This window comes from Aptenodytes forsteri, unplaced genomic scaffold (genome assembly GCF_000699145.1).
Source record: "Aptenodytes forsteri isolate BGI_AS27 unplaced genomic scaffold, ASM69914v1 Scaffold198, whole genome shotgun sequence".
Taxonomy (NCBI): Eukaryota; Metazoa; Chordata; class Aves; order Sphenisciformes; family Spheniscidae; genus Aptenodytes; species Aptenodytes forsteri.
This window is the reverse complement of record NW_008795697.1, coordinates 360,443-379,941: the sequence shown is the minus strand read 5'-3', so window position 1 is coordinate 379,941 and position 19,499 is coordinate 360,443. Positions and strand designations below refer to the sequence as shown.

The 19,499-nt window shown below is 40.7% G+C and overlaps 1 protein-coding gene across 1 annotated transcript in view; it reads left to right on the top strand.

The window, feature by feature from the left end:
• ADARB1 (adenosine deaminase, RNA specific B1) overlaps window positions 1-19,499 on the top strand; it is a 61,272-nt gene that overhangs the window by 10,647 nt on the left and 31,126 nt on the right. Inside the window, exons 2-3 of the mRNA XM_009283134.2 lie at window positions 5,366-5,440; window positions 12,313-13,244. Of these exons, the coding sequence (XP_009281409.1) occupies window positions 5,413-5,440; window positions 12,313-13,244 (960 nt within the window). The 5' untranslated portion in view covers window positions 5,366-5,412. The remainder of the gene's footprint in view (window positions 1-5,365; window positions 5,441-12,312; window positions 13,245-19,499) is intronic.

The following is a 19,499-nucleotide window of genomic DNA, read 5'->3' as shown; positions in this document are numbered from 1 at the left end:
ATCCTCTCCCCTCCCTCTGTCCATCTGCTTTAGTGAGGATGGTGACCAGGTGCGAGAGAGATGCCCCAGCTGGCTGTGCTGCAGTGGAAGCATGGCATGCTTTGTCATTAAAAATTGATGAGCCAGGTGTTTCTAGGTCTTACAGGGACCTGGATCAGACAGGAGTGTGATCCTGCCTGTCTGACCGTAGCCTGCCTTGAGCTGTTGCGTTGCAGGGAGCCCAACTGGTGGCAGAGGTCCTCTTGAATGTGTTGTGCTCACGTTCAGAGTACGCACTAAAGCAATGTCTCAGATTTTCTGAAGTGGTGTCTTCTTTCCAAAGCCTGTTGCTTTCCGACTGGGGAGAAATCTCAACAGCTCGGTGTCTCTGGCTCTTCTTTTGTGTAGCACTCTAACAAAACGCAAAGTAAGGCGTGTGGGCATCCTGTCCTCCTTTCCTCCTGCTGCACCCTTGGGCACGCACATCCTGCATGAAAGTAGTTGTCTCCAAGCTGTAGGCGTTTCTTTTGAGTTTTTCTGGAAAATAACTGTTTTACCTTCCCAGTTCTCTCACTCATCCCTTCTTCCTCACTAAGTATTTCTGTTTTTTGTCGGTTATTGCTGGCACTTGTGTACTTGGCATTGATGCAAGCATCGCTGCTTCAGTCCCCAGTGACAGTGGGTCTAGGCACAGGCGGTACTGCAAGAAAGGCAATAAAACACATACTTGCCAACGTTAAATAATACACACATTTGCAACTGCTTGTTCATCATAACACACTAGCATAGCAACACAATCACCTACAGTGAAAAGGCTGGTGATTCTTTAGTATTAAGCAGTAGAGGTGAATCTGCTGCCCCGTTCAGCACAGTGGGGTGTATTTCAGTGTATGGATGAAATCCAGAGGCTGTTGAAGTTGGAAAGAAAGGGAACTCTGATCAGCTCCCACTTGTATGTTTGAAAGGCTTTTCTAACTCCTAAACTCTATCTAAATGAAGAGTGATTGAGATGACTTCTTTGTTTTACTCTGCTTAGTAAAACACGCCAGTTTATGGCAACTTCACTTACTTTTGTAACTGGTTTGTTTGTTCCCCCATTATTGCACTGGGACAGATGCTGTCACGAGACAGGGACTCTGCCAGCCAGCCTGAAGTGGTCAGGATTGTGGCTGCTGTAGCCTGCAGCTGGGATAAAACGTGATGGGAAGCTCTGCATCCCCCTCAGGTCATCATGAGTATTTTAGCTCAGATGAGGAATAGCCCACCTAAAGTATGTCAGTGGTCCTCTGATGCTAAAGGGATTTCCATTGGGGTTGGAGCTGTCTTGTGCTGTGTCAAATGAGGCACGAGGATCTTAGGGGGTGAAGCCTATCAGTTTTAGTGGTGTGGGAGGAAACATAAGTGGTATGTTAAATGGTGTTGCAACGTCAGCAATGCGATGTGGGCTCACAGACCTGCTCCTGGGTAGCAGTTTCTAGGATTGTTGGGCATTGCAGCAGGAGAGAGCTTTGGGGTAGGATTTGAGAGGATAATAGTATAGCTTTCTGGGTACTTACAGGGAGCTCATTCCTGGTGTGATAGTGCTCACACGAAAGCCTGATGGGACAGTCATGGCTGATGTCTCTGTGGCATGAAGTTCAAATGGGTCTTACAGCTGTATGGGAGTGGTGATGGAGCTGGGCTGGGTGTGAAGAACCACACAAAATTTCTGCGAAGTGAAAGGGATGGAGGAAGGAGAGCAACCTGCTGCATAGAAGATGAGTGCATGTACGTGTACCCAGGCTGGAAGTGATGGTCTAAGAAGCTCTTTGAATATGCGCATATTACCTGGAAAACAGGATTTGTTACAGACCAGTGGAGAGGTTGTAGTACACAAGGTGAATGATGACAGGGGCACAGAAGAGAGATTGCCACTCTGAAACCCACAGTTTACCTAAAGCTTTGATGCATGTAACATGGAGTTCACATAGTCATTTTGTACATAGTCTTTGGATTAAAAAAAAAAAAAAAAAAAAGTTGTGGAAATTCCGTGATTTGTTTTAGGTGTTCCTGGGAGTCTCAGGAGAAGTAGTATGTGTGGGTCAAGTATTTTAGCTCTGGGCCCCTTGTAATTCTGCGCTGCTGGTGACAAAATTAGCGGGGAGTTTTATTGCTTGTCTTACTTGTCATATTTTTACGATCTGCTTGAGTTTATGCTGTCTGGGTAGTGGGGAATCCAAACAGCTTCATCATGCTCAGAAGTGTGTTTTTGCATCTTTTGTCACTGCCTCTTCTCCCTGTTTATGCAGAATCCTCCTAGTTACTTAAATCGGTGTCTTCTCCAGACAGGGTTGGGGAGTGAAAAGGAATTGTCTTGCCTGAGCAAAGATACTCGTTCAGGTCACAAACTGGGATGATCATAAATGTTTTGCAGCGGTGGTAGGAAATTCAGGATATCTGCAGGCATGTGGGCTTTGTTTTTGAAACAGTGTGTGAAATGGTGACAAACATAGATATATATTTCTTTCTCATTCTACTATTAGAGGCATAGTATTAATTAGTGTAATGATTGCTAAAGGCACATTTTACATTTTTAGTAAGGGCTGCTTAGCTCCTGCTGTGAAAAGTAAGCTGTGAAGATTGCAAATAGTAGTGTGCTGAGGATTTGTTTAGTTGAGGATAAACAGATTTCATTGTTTTAAATTACTGAATAACAATATTTAGCATGGGTGTTAAAGTTGCAGACTTACACATCCATATGTATATTTTAACATCATTCTTCATTTCTCAGTATCTGATATTTATTTTTGGACTACAAGTTTCTTGATGTTTCTGATACACACGTTTAACATTTACATTTTAATCACCTATGTGCCAGTGGTTGCAGTCTTACAAAAACCTGTTTTTGAAGTGACAGTTTCTCTGGGCAAGTCATGCAGTTACCTTGTTCTGAAGTCATCTCCTGGCAGATCAGCGATGAAGTTTGAGTGTGTTGATCAGTAGATCGATGGTTCAGCCAGCTGTTTGGACTATGGGGTGATTAGTGATGCTTTTCTGGCTGCAGTGCTGGAGGAGGACTGCATGTGCATCATCCCTGTGGGTTATATTACTGTTGAGCAATTAGCTGTATCATTTGTTTCTGTATCCCTACATATCTTTCATTCTTGGATGGACATTTTTGTGGTTTTTTTTTTTTCTTCTTATGTTAGCAAAGATAAAACCAAATTGACTTAAAAAAGAACAAAACAGAACAATGCAGTTCACTATGTTTGGCATTTAGACCTGGACTCTGGATTTGCACCATGTTTTTGCATGCTTTGCATGAAGTGTCTACTAAAATAATAAATAGGGGTGGAATGGCTAGTTTCTTTTTGCAAAACTTGGTAATTACGTATTATGCACTTGGATTACTAGAGTATGCAATCTGTGCATTAAGAACAACATCAGTGCAAAGTTCTGCCTTTTGTTTATTAGCTAAAGCTGACTACAGTTTTAATGTACAGTAGAATTAAAGCTAGATTTTCCCACAAGAGGTGGGAAGAGAGATGGAACAAATTCATTGTTACGGAGCAAGCATTTGGCTGTGTTAAAATGAGTCGTGATTTTATTGTGTCAACCTTATCAAGTGACCATGTTGGTTTATATGGTTCCTCTTCTTGATAATTTTTGACTCTGTCTGATTTCCATCAGTGCTGACACTTAAAGAAGTCCCAAAGCATTGAAGTTCCTAAATATTTGACATTGGATGAGAGACACAGGTGTGTGTCCTCACTGAGGGGAGGGCAACACGTAATATAATAGAGCAAATACTTTAGTGCTGTGAATTGTGCCAGCCCATACAGCAGCGTGAAACCAAGCATCATCTTTTATGCCACCTACCTTCCAGTGTTCCCATGCTTTTGAAGGCACAAACGACCTCTGCTTCCCACCCCGTTTTCCCTATCTGTTCCAGCTGCAGCCTCAGCCCTTGGTTTCACAAGGCGTTACCGTTCCTGGCAGTATCCTCTTAAGACATCACCGTGCCTCTCTTCTTCCCAGCCACAGCACCCAGGTATTTTTACTGGTACCAGTAACAATGTACCAGTGGTGAGAATCAGTTCCCTCATTTGATCTGGCATATGTGACCACAGCCTCGGGCTGAATCGGGTATCGCTTGTTCTGCTGAGTCCTCAGTATCCTGAACACTTACCTGAAATTATCCATGCAGTTTTTAACTTCTCAGATATGTACAGTGTAAGTAAAATATCCATGGATAATTAGAATTGATACAGTCTATGGTAAAAGTAAGCTAAGTCAAAGACTGAAACTCTGCTGGGAAATAACTGTATTATTGGAAATAACAAAAGAAGGTTGACATTTTGTCCTGTGATTTCTGTGGACTATTCATAACAGTTTTGGAGTAGGATCAAAGATGCACTTAAAAGTAGGACTTCAATCTTAATTTAATCTGATTGTCAGCAAAAGGAATCAAACTTTACAGATGTTACACAAGACTAGATTATCACAGAATGGTTTTGCATTTGTACTGGACTTTACTCTCTTCAGGTACTTTCCAAACATTTAATTGTGGTAAAGAATCAGCAGAAAATGAATGCATTATATAAAAAAAAATAAAAAATATTGCAATGCAGAACGTAGAAAGTGCAGTGCTTGGTTGTTAATGCTTCAGAAAAACTAAGAGGCAGACACAGAAAAGATTGGCAAGTACAAGACAAATTTCCGTGGTTTGATCCACTCCGGTGTAAGAATTCGAAGCCCATGAATGCTCCACTACTTTTTCCTCACTGTAATAATGGATCTTTTGTTAAGTATAAGTCCCTGTGTCATTTTGGGGTTCAGTGCTCACTGTTGGAGCACTTGTGGCATAATCCACGTGTAGGAGAGAGGGATACATTACCCACTCTGACCTTCGCTTGATATGGGGCTACATCTTTTGGTTGTTGATGATCATCCCAGTTTTAGGAGCGATCTTGGGTCAGGATTTAACCAAACCAAACAGACATTCATCAGTTTGGTGCTGGGTAAAAAACTGCATCTTCAGTGTTTTGACTGCTTGAATTGTCTGTGTGGTAACCTGCAGAGTGGATTTGACATTATTTTGGAGTTTAAAAAAAAAATGAGATAAAATGAGATAAAGTTGTTTACATACTCTTTCAGATAAAAAATATTGTAGTTCATCATACAAAACCCCAAATTCTTGCAAACCTTGTTGAATTTGCAATTCTGCAGAGTGCACCTCAGCTACAGAAATAGGCACTTTGGGGAAATACTATGTGAAAATTGAGCAAAAACCATGGACAGCCCAAAGCAAAGCCCATGCCTAGGCTGCTGCTTTTAAAGGAGATTTAATGCTTTACCTTGTATGTTGGTACCTTAAAGCTTAAATATCCCACTCTTTGTTTTCCAGACAGAAGCAGTCTTCGCCAGCCAAGAAACCAGCAAAAGTATTTCACAATGGATGTAGACGATGAAGAAAACATGAGTAAGAAAGATGTGCTTATTTACACAGTAATAATCATTTCTGAAGGTGACTTTTTCTCACAAGCACAGGGATGACTGCGAAGAAACTTCGGAAGCATAAATTAAAATTATTTCTTTGTATGTTTTAAAATACGGTATAGAAGAGTGAATCAGAGCTTTTGCATTAAAACTGTTTAAAAACCACATGGTTATATGCTAGTCTAGTTATACCTTGTCTCATTTTTCTTCCAACAACTTACTAATCAAACAAAATATTTTCCTGTTTTGAACGAGCAATGAAGAAAAGAGGGAGGGTAGTGCCGATGCCAAGGGTTAGGGACCAGTCAGAAGAGGGGGGTAAGACAAAGGAGATGGAGTTGAAGAGTATAAAATAAATGAGGGAAAGCAGAAATGGAGGAAGGAAAAGCAAAAGGAGGAGCTAGAAGAGATCCCTGCAGGTCTTGCATAGCTGATTATTCTCATTAGATGCTGATTGTTCCAACCCTGAGTTGCTGAATTATTAAAGTGCGTTTAAGCACAAAAATAGTCAAATATAGTGATCATCTTGATGCATACACTGGCAAAGTGCTGCGAGGTTGCTAACTCTGTGGTATAATTAAGATCTGATAACCTGTGGAGAAGTGTTCTCATTAAAATGTTATAAAAATATTTTTACTATTATTGGCCTTTCAACTATCTTTTTTTGTGAATGAGAGAAATGTTCTGTTGCTGCTATGCTGATGTGCTGTGCCTGACTGTAAATAATTGTATATGATGTAATAACAGATGTGCTTATTTTTCCCCTAAGTGACAATGGCTAAACGGTGCATCTCTGGCAAAGCTGGCAAAGCCCAGCAGTGTAGGAGCCTTCGGAGCAGAAGAGTTGTAGTTCAGTTCGAAGGAGTTACAGAACATTTTTATTGGGAGATAAAGTAGTTATATTATTGTGTTAATTAAAAAAAAAAAAAGAAAAAACACCACCACCACCACCACAAAACAAAAACCCACCATACCACCACCTCAAAAAAACCCCCTAAAAGTATTATCTGGACTAGAATGCATCTTTTTTCTTTGACTGAAACAGTGAACTCAATTGCAATATGCTTGCTAACACTTTCTTTTCCTTGGTATATACAAAATTACTTCAGGTGGATGCTTTAGCTATTTCTAAAAGTGGTCTCTCTGAGGTGGACTTCAAAAAAAAGTAAGAGCTGTAATTGGATAATTCACATAAGATAACTTTTCGGATAAAACATCCCCTTATCTCAATGAGGAGTATATCTGAGCATGAATAAAAGGTGTCTTCCTGAGCTGGAGAAAATATCATCTCTTTACAGGGGCATTCTGTAAGTGTCCTTAAGCAAAATACTCAATTTTTGTCTGCTTCTGGGATTTTTTTTTGTGTTAGTGCATCAATATGGGAAACCATTCACTGAACTTTCTGTCTTATCAGGAGGTTGACTCCATGGAGTTGTTATAGGTGTCGGGTATGCATTTGTGTAACCACAGTTGCCTCCCAGAAGTATGTTTTGAGATGTCGTCTGTACCATGTTTTTGAAAGGAAGCTACAGATAACAATGTCTACTTGGATGAGCCCAGTTAATAGAAGTTGCAAGAAGACCTTCCTGCGTCTGTATGCCCACACAAACATCATGAATTTGAAATGTTAAATCATCAGATTTGGGGGGGAGAAATCAAAGTTCAAATTCTTAAGTTCTTCACCTTGATTCGTGCAAAGATTTTTTTTTTTAATTTTTTATCATTCTGTATTTTTATATCTCTTAAGATTGTGAAGTGCGATAGCAGAAGTTGCCTATTAAATTTTTTATTATTTTATGTAACTCCTTTCATCATGAATTTGAAATGTTAAATCATCAGATTTGGGGGGGAGAAATCAAAGTTCAAATTCTTAAGTTCTTCACCTTGATTCGTGCAAAGATTTTTTTTTTTAATTTTTTATCATTCTGTATTTTTATATCTCTTAAGATTGTGAAGTGCGATAGCAGAAGTTGCCTATTAAATTTTTTATTATTTTATGTAACTCCTTTTTGGGGAAGTATCTTACAGGAAAGGAAGGTGGGCATATGCAATATTTGTAGCTTGCAGTTACATAACTAGAATTGCTCTGCAGAAGCCAGAATTAAAATTGTATTGGTTCAGCTGAAATGTAAGACAGTGAGGAGGTTACTTTAATATCCCTGAGAAAATACAATGTTTCAGACTTCAGGTTTTAAGGTCTTCCTCCTTTATCCATTGAACATAGAGAAGATGTTACAAGAGATTTGGGGAAAAATTTTTTTTTTTAGAATGTTTTTATTTGGTTTTCTGTTGCTTTGCATCGGGGATACGTCTGCAGCACTCTGAACGTCCCAGGAGTCTGTGCCAGAAGTCCATCTGCAGATTATCTCAGCATCAAATCCCTACAGAGAGCCCTGCAGAAGCATCAATACAGTAGAAATAAATAATTTGCTAGGTGTAAATTCACCCTGTTGCCTGTTCTTATCAATTACCTTACGGGCAAGGGGCAAGTGGGGCATTTTGCAGAACACTTGGGACGCTAGTATGTGGCTGTCCTGACCTGTCTCTTTGATCATTTATCCCCTTTTTTTTCTAAAAAGATGCTCAGAAGAGATCACATGTTTTTTTCTGCCTGTTTTTTATGAAAAAATGACTTATTTAGAATTTCCCCAGGCCAGTAAATGAGAGCAGCAGTATAAGGGGTAGCTAGAAACATCTTTTGGTTCAGCTAAGAGTCATCTAAATTTAATTAAGTGTGCTCCAGATCAGACAGAGCAGGGAGAGTGTTGTCTCTCAGCAAGCAGGTAATGGAAGTTCCCCAATGGATGAAGTATCTTAATTACAGACACTTTTTAATTACAGGGAATAAAACCAAAAATAAATGAACACACTCGGAGGGAAGATTTCTTTCTTTACTGGCATGAAAATTTCCTGTGCCTCTTTCCTTCTTTGAGTGCTCTTGGGTTTGTAAGCCTCTCAAACAAGATTTCAGGGGCAGGACTTTTCTTCCACTGAAGTTGTTGGCGTGTGATACTGTCAGCTATGATTTTTACTAAGGCTGCTTCCACAGACGTCAGTCAAATCTCTAGTCAAAGCTGCCAACTATTTTTAGTGACTAGAAAATAAGCTAGTCTTATGAAAAATGTCTTGTTCTTAAATCATGGGTAGTAATGTTTAAGAAAACAAGATCCCATTATCAAGTGTTTATATCTGTATTAATGCTACTTTAAAGTGTTGAACACACAGCAGCTGTGATTGATCTCAAAGGGCTCTCTAAAGCATTCATTCCTTGAAAACTTATTTAAAGACTGGAAAACGCATAGACTTGAAAGTATATTTAAAATCTAGGATTCGGCATGGAGTGGTGGTCCACGTCTGCCATGACCTCTGCTTTAAAGCAACAAAATTTTGCTCCTTTTGAGTACTGATGCTCCCAGCCTGAGCTATGATGGGATCCTGAATCAGCCAGAGTTTTCGGGGGGTGAAGATGCCCTCCCCCACTCTCTTTGGAATGAGTGAGAGACTCCCCAAAGTCTTACTGTCTCTAAAACAGCATATTATGAGAATGAAAAAGACTGCAGAATAGAGCAAGAAGAGCAAATACACAGTGCATCCAGCTGTGGGTCTGCTCCTCCCATGTCAGAAAGCATGCAGGGGAAATAAGGAGCTGCTCTGAGAAGAAGAGGATGACCTCAGGACAAGGGAGAGTTAGAGCCCTGTGGTGTAGAGGAGGGATGACAAGGTTGAAATACTAGAGATCTCTGTAAAATCATGCGCAGCACAGGGTGTTTAATATTTGAATCATCAAATTGAAAAAATAGCAAATAGAAAACAATAGATGCATTAAGTGAGACTAGCAGATGGGGGTTCAAAGCAAGCAATGGGAGATGTTTTCATGCTATGTGTAATGAAATTGTGAAACGCATTGTCCAGGACATTGTGGATACCAAGGGTTTATGGGGTCTTGAAAAGCAATTAGAAAAATTTCTCTGGGACAGCCCACAGCTGCAGCTCCCTGCAGGCTGAGAGGTTGCCCTGGGGAAGGGCTGCTGTGTCCTTGCTCTGGTTTGATAGCCTCTCTTGGGGTCTGCTGGTGGCCCTGTCACAGGTGGGGAGCTGGGCGAGGTGAGGATGAGCTAGTAAGGCCATTCTTAACTTCTCTAATAAGGTGAGATGCCTGGAAGAGGGAGAGCTGTTTCTGAACAGCAGGGAGAGGCTGGGCTGGAGGAGTTACTCTGTGTCTGAATATGGACAAGATTAAAGGAGATGACTTTTCTGACTTTAACAGGTGGTGATAGCTAATCTTACTTTTTGACTAATCTGGCAGCTCTTCTCCAGCCCTGAGGTAATTAGAGGACCTCACCACTGCTGGGCAGGACAGGCTAAAGAAAAGGACTGAAAGCACATCTTCACCCACAGCCTGAGAAGCAGTTGCTCTTTCTTGCAGTCCAGTGACTCTGTGGGTTGAAACAAACCCGGGTCCTTCTGGTTTGCATGGAAAGTCTTTTTCTTTCCATTGCGTGCAAGGCTTGGGTTTGGATCACCTCCACGATGTAGAAACTTGCCTACTTTCGTGGTCTCTGGGTTTGACTCAGGCTGCTAGCTCCCTGCTTGCTTTCTCTCCTAGTTTCTTCCACCCTGCAGGCTCTCCAAAGCTAACAAGCCTAGTAGCTCTCAGGCAAGGAGTAGTTTTCTTCCCTTCTTATTGAGACAAGGTAAGCATGCAAGTTTCTTTCCTGCTTCCTACAAGTTCCCCCTCTCTGTCAGGGCATCGTTTCCCCTACCTGTGTCATGAGATGGATTAAGGAGTTCCTCCAGCTGCCGTACTTACATGCAAAAGTTCTTTTTTCGTATGTTCAGCTGGAGTCTACTCAACTTGTATTTTCCTTCTGTGGTTTCCACAGGCACTGGTAGTAGTCTTCATATAAAAAGATAGATAAAAACAGAGGCCGTTAATTAGTGTTAACTAAATTATTTCTGTTTAGCCTAAAAGTCATATTTGTTGATAGCAAATTCCTGGTGCCGCTAGTAAGAGCAACGTTCCAGAAATGGTGTTTTAGATGAGATTTAATTTTTGGAGATTACAGCTTCAGGTAAGAAACTCACTGTAAGGAAAGATTTAAAACTTCACTCTATTGTCCTTAGATTCCTTCACCATATATATATATATATATATAAAAAAAGAATATATATGCATGAACACTGTGTATTGACAGTTGTGGCCCTATAGCACACATTCTGCAGGTAATATAATTTGTGGCTGAACGTTACAAGAGATACTTTATTAAATTTAGCAGATTTCTAGCAATGAAATGCTTCAGAATATTTAGGTTTTTATTCTTGACTGAATTTAATTGACTGAAATTTAATGTTCAGTACTGTGAAATTCTTTGTTGTGCTACTGTGATGTAACAAAATGTGTTCCTACTTTGGCTTTTTCTTTTGATCTTTTTTTTTTTCTTCTTCTTTTTTCTCTTCGAGCACCGAAAGGAGTAACCTATCGAGCTTTTGCTGGAGGATGTTATAAATGAAAATTTAGTAACCGTTCCATCAGCTTTGTAACCTGGGCGAAGTGATGTGTGCATGGTAGGGGATTCTTAGGGAAGACTTAAAGCGTGGCTGAAATTTGTCACTGTGAAAGGGAGCTTCCACCTTGGTTTGCTATCATTTCAATTAATATTTATCACCTAGTATCAGTGTAGTTGTAATATAGATATTTTTAAGTTTTGGAACAGAAGAGTTAGAAATACTTGACCTACTAAATTTGCCTTTCCATTCACAAATGCCAATATAAAGCACAAATAATTAATTTCCTTAGTTTCTTTATCAGGGTAAAAATGAGGTCTTTGCAGTTATAGCAAATATAATTCTTTAAATATACCTCTGATGTATCATTACCCCCAACTTTCTACTTTAGAAAATAAGTCATTAAATTAATATTGCAATGCCTTCCCCCCCGCCCCTTAAAATATCATCACTGTGATTGCGCAGCTTTTGTCACACTTCTTGTATTCTGCATAGTCTTAAGAGAGGATCTTTATCATGATTTTTGGGTTTGTAACTCTGTGACAGCAGTTTTCTTACTTTGCAAGGAATTACAAAATAGCTTGTAAATGACAAATATAAGGCTTCTTAATAGAAGGCTGTGTGGAAATATATAAAGTAGTCTTGTGGTCATGCTGGCACAGCAGGCAGCTGTAGTTCCTGAGCAAATTGGGGTGAGGTGAAATGAACATCTAGGAAAAGCATAAAAAAGAATTTAATTCGGATAATATGGAATAGCTAAAGAGAAACAAAAGCATTCAAACACTCTTCAGTCAAGGTGCCTACTAAAGAACTGCCTAATTTTTCATGGTTTTATTTATGTCATCTCTCAATTTGAGCAACTAAAATCACTGAGGAAAAAAATGTAACATGAATAAAATAAGAATAAAGTAGAATTAAATATCCATCTCCTAGTACTGCTCTTAAGCATCCATTTTTATTTTACTAATGGTAGTTCTTTGTTTTATAGGCATATACTGCAATAACTTATATTTCTGGTTTAAAGCATTTTTCAGGCCAAACGTAACTTATGAGTAAAAGTTTTGTTCCAGCATGATTTAAATGAAAAAAAAAAAAAAGCTGCAGTGTTTTATTACTATATTATTGTATCAAATGTGTAGTTTGAAAATCTTTCCTGAGTGTGTTATTTCTTGAATTATCCAGAGGTTGTATTGCATTATTATTATCATCTCTGATTGTATTGCAAAACACTTAACCTGTGAGCACACATCACTTAACCAGTTACAAAGAGAGATAAAGGAATCTATAAATTTTGCATTTACAAGATCCTGCAACGAAGGCATTGTAAGTTACTCTTTCTGGGCACCGCAGGTTCGAGCAGCACTGATGTTAAAGAAAACCGCAACGTGGACAACGTTCCCCCCAAGGACGGCGGTGGGCAAGGCGCTGGGGAGGGCACGCAGCTCTCCAATGGCGGAGGCAGCAGCAGCAGAAAGCGTCCTTTGGAGGAGGGCAACAATGGCCACTCCAAATTTCGCCTGAAGAAGAGGAAGAAAACGCCCGGCCCTGTTCTGCCAAAGAATGCCCTGATGCAGCTTAATGAGATTAAACCTGGTTTACAGTACAAACTCCTCTCCCAGACGGGGCCGGTCCATGCCCCCATGTTTGTGATGGCAGTTGAAGTCAATGGGCAGGTGTTTGAGGGGTCTGGCCCAACGAAAAAGAAAGCCAAGCTTCATGCTGCCGAGAAGGCTCTGCGGTCTTTTGTCCAGTTTCCAAACGCCTCGGAAGCCCACCTGGCAATGGGGAGGACTCTGTCCGTCAATACGGACTTCACCTCCGACCAAGCGGACTTCCCCGACACCCTTTTCAATGGGTTTGAAACGCCAGTCCCTTCCGATGCTTCCTTTTACCTAGGGTCCAATGGGGATGGATCCTTTAGCTCTAGCGGAGACTATGGTTTGCCATCGTCTGCCATAGCCAGCAGCCTTTCCCAGTCGCCTCTTCCTGCACCATCACCCTACCCCTCTGCCAGCGGGAAGAACCCCGTCATGATCCTCAACGAGCTGCGGCCAGGGCTGAAGTACGAGTTTCTCTCGGAGAGTGGGGAGAGCCATGCCAAAAACTTTGTCATGGCTGTGGCAGTGGATGGTCAGACTTTTGAAGGCTCGGGAAGGAATAAAAAGCTGGCAAAAGCTCGGGCTGCTCAGTCGGCCCTGGCATCCTTGTTTAACATGCAGCTGGACCAGACCCCATCTCGACAGCCCATTCCCAGCGAGGGGCTCCAGTTACACTTGCCACAGGTGAGAAGCCCTTTGGGTTTTGTTGATGTCTTTGGGTAATGACCAAGAGTAGCCAAGTCATGCGTATTGAGTCAGCTTGAACAGCATTTCTGCTGTTTATTCTGCTTCTGTAGATGTGTGTGTGCATATATACATATATATGTATGTATGTATTTGGTGATTTATCCACTTATGGCTTCTGACAATTGCATGAACTCTGTATTCTGTTGGACAGAGAGGAGGCTTTGTTGCTCATGCTTTCAGCCTTGATAATGTCACGTAAGAGAGCACCAAGCCCAGTGCAGTGCCAGCCTGGATTATGGTTTGTCCTGAGGAAAGGTCTTGCTCGTCTTAGGCAGCAAAGCTTAGATGGAGTTCAAGTCAGAATTACTGCTTTAAGTAAAATTATTATTTGATACAACAGTTTTTAGCAGAGAAGAAAATCATTCTCTTCTGCAAACTGAAATTGTTGGCATTAATAGAGCTGAATAATGGAAGTCAAGGACAGATTAAGTGAGGCTGATGCAGTCGTCACGTTTTTCCAGGGTATAAATAAACAACATACTCGCAGTGCGTGTATCCAAGACATGTGGTTAAATAGCTGACATCTGAAGGATTGTGCTCTAATCAAATTAGTTAATAATTATATGCAAGTTACTTAGGCAAGTAAATCTGGATGATAAATAGTTTAAATCAAATAATTAATGAACTGGGGAAAGTATCAAACATACCAGACATAGACCAGAAATTTAAAGTAGCTAGAATGGAGTGTTTTTTTCATTTTTTAATGAAGAAAAATTGTCCTTTATTTGCTTGCTTGTGTTTCTCCCCAGTCAAACTACAGTAATGATTGTTCGACTACCCTCTTTCTACTGCGTCTCTTGGGTCTTTTTAATATTATATGCCTGTCTAAATTCAAATACTTGCCTATGACTTTTTTGCAACTTTCTATCCATTTATTATGAGAATTTCAAGGCTTTGACCTTTTCTATCTCAAAAACATTGTTTTAGATTTCATTAAGATTGTAAGATACTGGTCTGATATGATAATGTGGCGTTGAAGAGTATAAGTAGATGTTGTCACTCTTTTAAGTATGTTTTTTTCTCAAAATGCATGGACAATATGCATCGTTTAGAAATTCCTGTATGCTTTCTAATGTTGCACAATTATTGCATTATTGATGAATGTTTCCTTCATTTTCAAATCTAGGATCATGTTACTTCAGGTAGTTATGATTTCTTCAGTAGATTCAGTAATTTCAGACTGCATCCTCTGCTGTGCTTTTAAAAGTAGATTTGGCCCCGGACACCAAAAAAAATTCACTGCCAGTAATTTATGTGTTATTAGTTCTTGAATCAGTAAAATGGTGAAAATTGGAACTGGAATAGGGAAGTGGGAAAGAGCACGAGGTAAGACGTCAAAGAGGTGTCATTCTAAGAGGGTAAAGTTGTTTCTCCACCCAGCAGCCCAGCATGTAACAGCTTACACAGCCTCTTTTCTTTAAGGGACTTCGATGGACCGCTGGGCAGTGCTGGGTTTTTCTGAGCTCCTTGCTTTTGTCAGGTTTTGACTGAGTGACGGGTAGCTGTCCGAGAGCTCATGGGATGATCAGGGCATTTAAGCCTAGGGTACGGTGTTTAAAAATCAAAAAAGCAACCCATGCAAACACTATTTTTAAGTTTTTCCAGCGCTTCTACACTGACCTTGATACCCATATTGTGTACAACAAAGCATGCCCCAGGGCTAGCTTGTGTTTCACCTGTCTTACAGTTGTGCACTTTAAAAGGCTGCTGCGGTGTGGAGGAGAACCCAGTGGGCTTTAGGAGTAATGCTGAATGTGCTGGGTGGGAAGGGGGAGGTTACTAGTGCTACCTCATGTAGACCCAATTCAAAGTCGGTTATTTATTCAGAGGCTTTTGATCAGCTTGTTTTCAGGACGTCATTGTCCTTTCTGTACTTCACTGTGTTGTATTACTCTGCTTTTAATGATAATTAGCTGTCAAGTTATTGGAATTATATCAGGTCTGTTACATATTAGTGATTTTGGTCTCGTATGTATTAATGATTAATAAGGGATTTAAGCATTTGTGATGTTTTCAGGTCCTGCTTTATTTATCTTTTTTTTTTTAGCTCTGTGAGTTGTTTTAATTTTTTTGCAGAGTGTTTACTCAGGATGTGTAAAGATGTTAAATTTGGAGATAATCCTAAAGTGGGTGAAGTCGCAAACATTGGAGACTACAGGAATGATGTAAATGAGGATAGGATTTGTTATAACCTGTAGACCAAATAAAATGCTGATTGGGTTGGAAAAAAATGGAAGCTAGAAACATGCAAGGGGAGGAAAAATCCAAATACCAAATGCTTAGTGGAGATAATGAAAGTACAGTGTGGTTATGCCGATGAAGATGTTGGAACTGACTGCCTGGGTGGCAGGCTCGAAACCTGCCTGTAGCTGGTGTGTTAATTTGTGGTGCCTCGTGAGAAAAACCTACAGAGTGGAAAGAGTCGAGAGGAGAGATGATCCCTGCTCCAGTGGTGGTCGTGAGTATCACCTGAAATGCCTTTGTGATTCCACACCTCCCCATAGCTGCAGGCACTCTGGAGAAAATTAAATGCAGAAATACACGTGCAAGCTATCAAAAGGTACAGAAGGGCGGTTGACATCAGAAATCAGCTTATAAAATGGACGTAGGTGTAATCTTACGGTCTGTAGAGTGGGTTATCAAGGTGCTGATCCTGTGGTTTAATACATCTAAAACCAGTCTCTGCAAAGTAAGCTTATCTGCTTGCTTACAGCTTGACCTTTTGTGAGGGACAAAGCAATGTTGCCTGCGGTGAGGAAAATCTCTTTGCTGGGAAAGTGAGTTAAAGCCAGTAAGTCATTCAACATATGCCTCAGAGCAGATGAAAATGCCCTTCTGAAAAAATCAGCCCATGTGCATTTATTACCTTGGCAGTGAGTGTATTAAAATAGAAGAGGTTGTCAGTCTTGCATTATAGGGACTTGCATCTCCAAAGGAAAGAAAATATTTTTATGGTTAGCTTTGTAAATTGATAGCCATCCTCACTTTACCTCCCACCCCTCGATGCAAGGGGGTGACCTGTATTCTGCAATAAGCCGCAGGACGTACCAAGGACTCTAAAATGTGTGTCCTTCAAGTTTTATTCTTTTCCATGGAAGAAAACTGCATGTTTCAGCATAATTAGATTAATATCATTAAAAAGTTTAAGTGCATGGCTTGTCATAGGTCTGCAGAGTTGGTAGGTGATGAGAACTGGAGAAGACAGCGAAATGTGAACAGTCTTTTAAAATCACTTCTGAAAACAAAAGTGTCACCCATTTATAGATGAAGCATGGAAGTCGATGTGACCAGGTTTTTGAAAACTGTTAGTGCAAAGTCCAAATCTGATTTCTGGGGAAAAGAGTATCATTGAGCACTCGATCACAGCAAGAGCCGTGCTGGGCCAGGCAAAAGCTCCTTCTCACACATCATCCCATCCCCAGTGCCATGTCCCTGCCAGCAGCCCCAGCACTGGGAAGCGGGAGGTTTGCAGGGGATGCTGGTGCCAGCTGAGGCTGTCTCCACCCGTGGAGCCAGTCCTGCTGCTGAGCATGCCTTGGACATCTCAGGAGATGGAACAAGGACATCCTTGTACATCTCAGGAGCAGTGGATGCTCTGTTGGACTTCCCTATTTCTTCATTTTTGAGCTCTTTATCACCCAGAGAGAAGTCTCCCAGAGATCACTTGTTTTCTCTCCTTTTTTTTTTTTTTCCCCCCTTAGATGCTCCCTGCTTCCCAAGGAAGCCCATGAGGGGTCTCACACCTCTGTCAAAGATGGGATGGTGCCGTCCCTAAAAGAAGTACTCAGGCCAGTACCAAATGCCTTGAAAAATGAGAAAAGGGCATATTGGTAGCAGTCCTTCCCCAGTATGTGCTTCTAACCTTCAGCAATTTGTGTCTCAAGGATTTTCTCAGCCAGAAATGGTGTCTTTCCATCTGAGAGTCCTTAATAGATTATTGTTTTCCCTCATGAATTTCAACCCTTTCTTGAACTTCTCCAATCTTTTAGCTTCCACAGCACCTTGTAGCAATAAGTTCCACTGTTTAAGTATGTATTGCAGGAAAGAGAGTCTCATCTAGTTTGTTTTGAACGTGTGGCATGCATCCTGGCGTGCCCTAGGGCACTTGGTGACTTTCAGTAAAGTCTGCTGGTCCAGGCTGCCGGCATTACTGATGGAAACGGTTTCCATCAGATGGTAGGAACCTGCTGGTGGAGGTATCCTCTTTAGGCCACTAATGGCCTCTGTTAGGAAAACCTCCATATTTATAATGATATTTCGCAGATTTCCTCAAACTGTTTACTTAAAAAGATAGCTGATTAATCAGGATGCAAAGAGGTGGAAATTAGAGAATTGGAATTGTAAATACTGAAGGTTAAAAATAGATATTTAGATTAGTGAAAGCTGGACTATTGTGAGAGAAAGCAACTTGCGCTAGACAAATAAGCAATGTAGCTGCAGATGAAATTAATTTTAAATAATCCACTAGAGGGAATACTTTTAATCATTCACCTAATTGTGTTGCAAATTCAATTTTTCCTGTATGTCATTGTGGACAGACATAGAAACAAAACATTAAGCAGAAGGAATGGAGTGAGAACCAGTACTGCAATGGTGACTTTTACCTGAAGTGCTATGTTAATCCTGGTTCAACCTGGGGCAGGAGGAAACTATAAAAGAAATATTCAAATATAGGAAAGATATACAAATTAATGATGAAAATGATTGGAGATCTGGGAAAGCTGCTTCTGCAGAGGTACTGAAGAGCTCTAGGCAGTTTATTGCAATAGACTGCTTAGTGTATACAGGAGAATGAGAATGTAACAGATTCAAACCTAGCAAAAAGATAATACTGAATGTGTTTATGGGAATTAATGAGTAATATGTTGGAATAATTGCTATGGAATTGGCAGAAATGTAAAAGATACATTTGCATAAACAGGGAGAGAATCTACTGCCAGGTAGCAGTTCCTTTAAATAAATACAGGGAACTTGGGAGCACTAGGAAATAATTACCCGGTTTTATTAGCATAGATATGTTTGCACCTTCTCTGAATTGTGTGTGCTGATCACTGTCAGAGGAGAGATAACGGACCTTGATTTTACCTAGTGGGCACTGTCACTGCTCATCAGCTTGTGAAAGTTCACATAAGCCCTAAACTGTGAAGGTAGGAAGAAATAAAGCTGAGGGAGAACATTTGTGCTTGAGAAGGATCACTGGAGATCCAAGGAGAGCACAAAAGATTGGGAGGTCTTGGGTCAGGTCCCCAGTGAGAGCTGGGTGCTGTCAGCCCACGCAGTGCCCCTGCTCCTGCTGCCTTTGGTTCCACCATGTGGGTGCTCACCAGCATTCATCTGGGGTGGTCTCTATGGCCTGCCAAGGTCTTCCTTCAGACCCAGACAGACCTGAACTTCATCAGCTTCAGAATATTTTAAAACATGGATGGTCAGGGGGGTTCTGCTACAGCATTGCAGCAAGATATATATTAACCAAAATCAGTCTGTATGTGTAGAGAAGAAGTGGATTCACTGTAACTTCATCAGAGAAAGGAACAACACACCCAAAATAGCTTTGAGCTCACATGCCTTAATGAGCAAACTGTCAGATATTTTAGGTCTTTCCTTTTTTGAATTACCCAACTTTGAATAATGATTTAATGCAGGAGCAGGGGTAGAGAACTGCATGTCAGATGTTAGGGCACTCACTGGGAAGGTGAGACACGAGTTCAATTTCTGTTCCAATTAATATTTATTTATATGAAAGGGAGTAGAGTCAGAATGAGAAGTGAAAGATCCCTATGCAGGCTGGTCAGTGGCCTGGGCTTGATGTGGAGACAGCTTCAAGTCCTTGGTTTTGAGATGGGGACAGCAAGGACGACATTTTAGGCCAGTAAGTCTTATTCCTGGCGCTGCAGTGGTCTGTTCATAGCCTGCCTTATTACCATCTCTTCCATGCTCTTAGTGACTCTTAACTATGTTAATGTAATAGACCACCTGGGAGAAAAGGATAATTTGTCTAAATTGTTGGGTGAGTATTCTTATGAAAGACCAAAACCTTAGTAACTAAATCTGTAGACATTTAATAGTGTTTATTCCTCACCACCCACCTGTTGTCATGCAACTTGAGTATCAAATAGAATAAAAAAATCTTTAATATATCTGCCTGTTTTCTGGCAGTGATATTCTGTCCCCTACCCCTCCCCCCCCTACCGA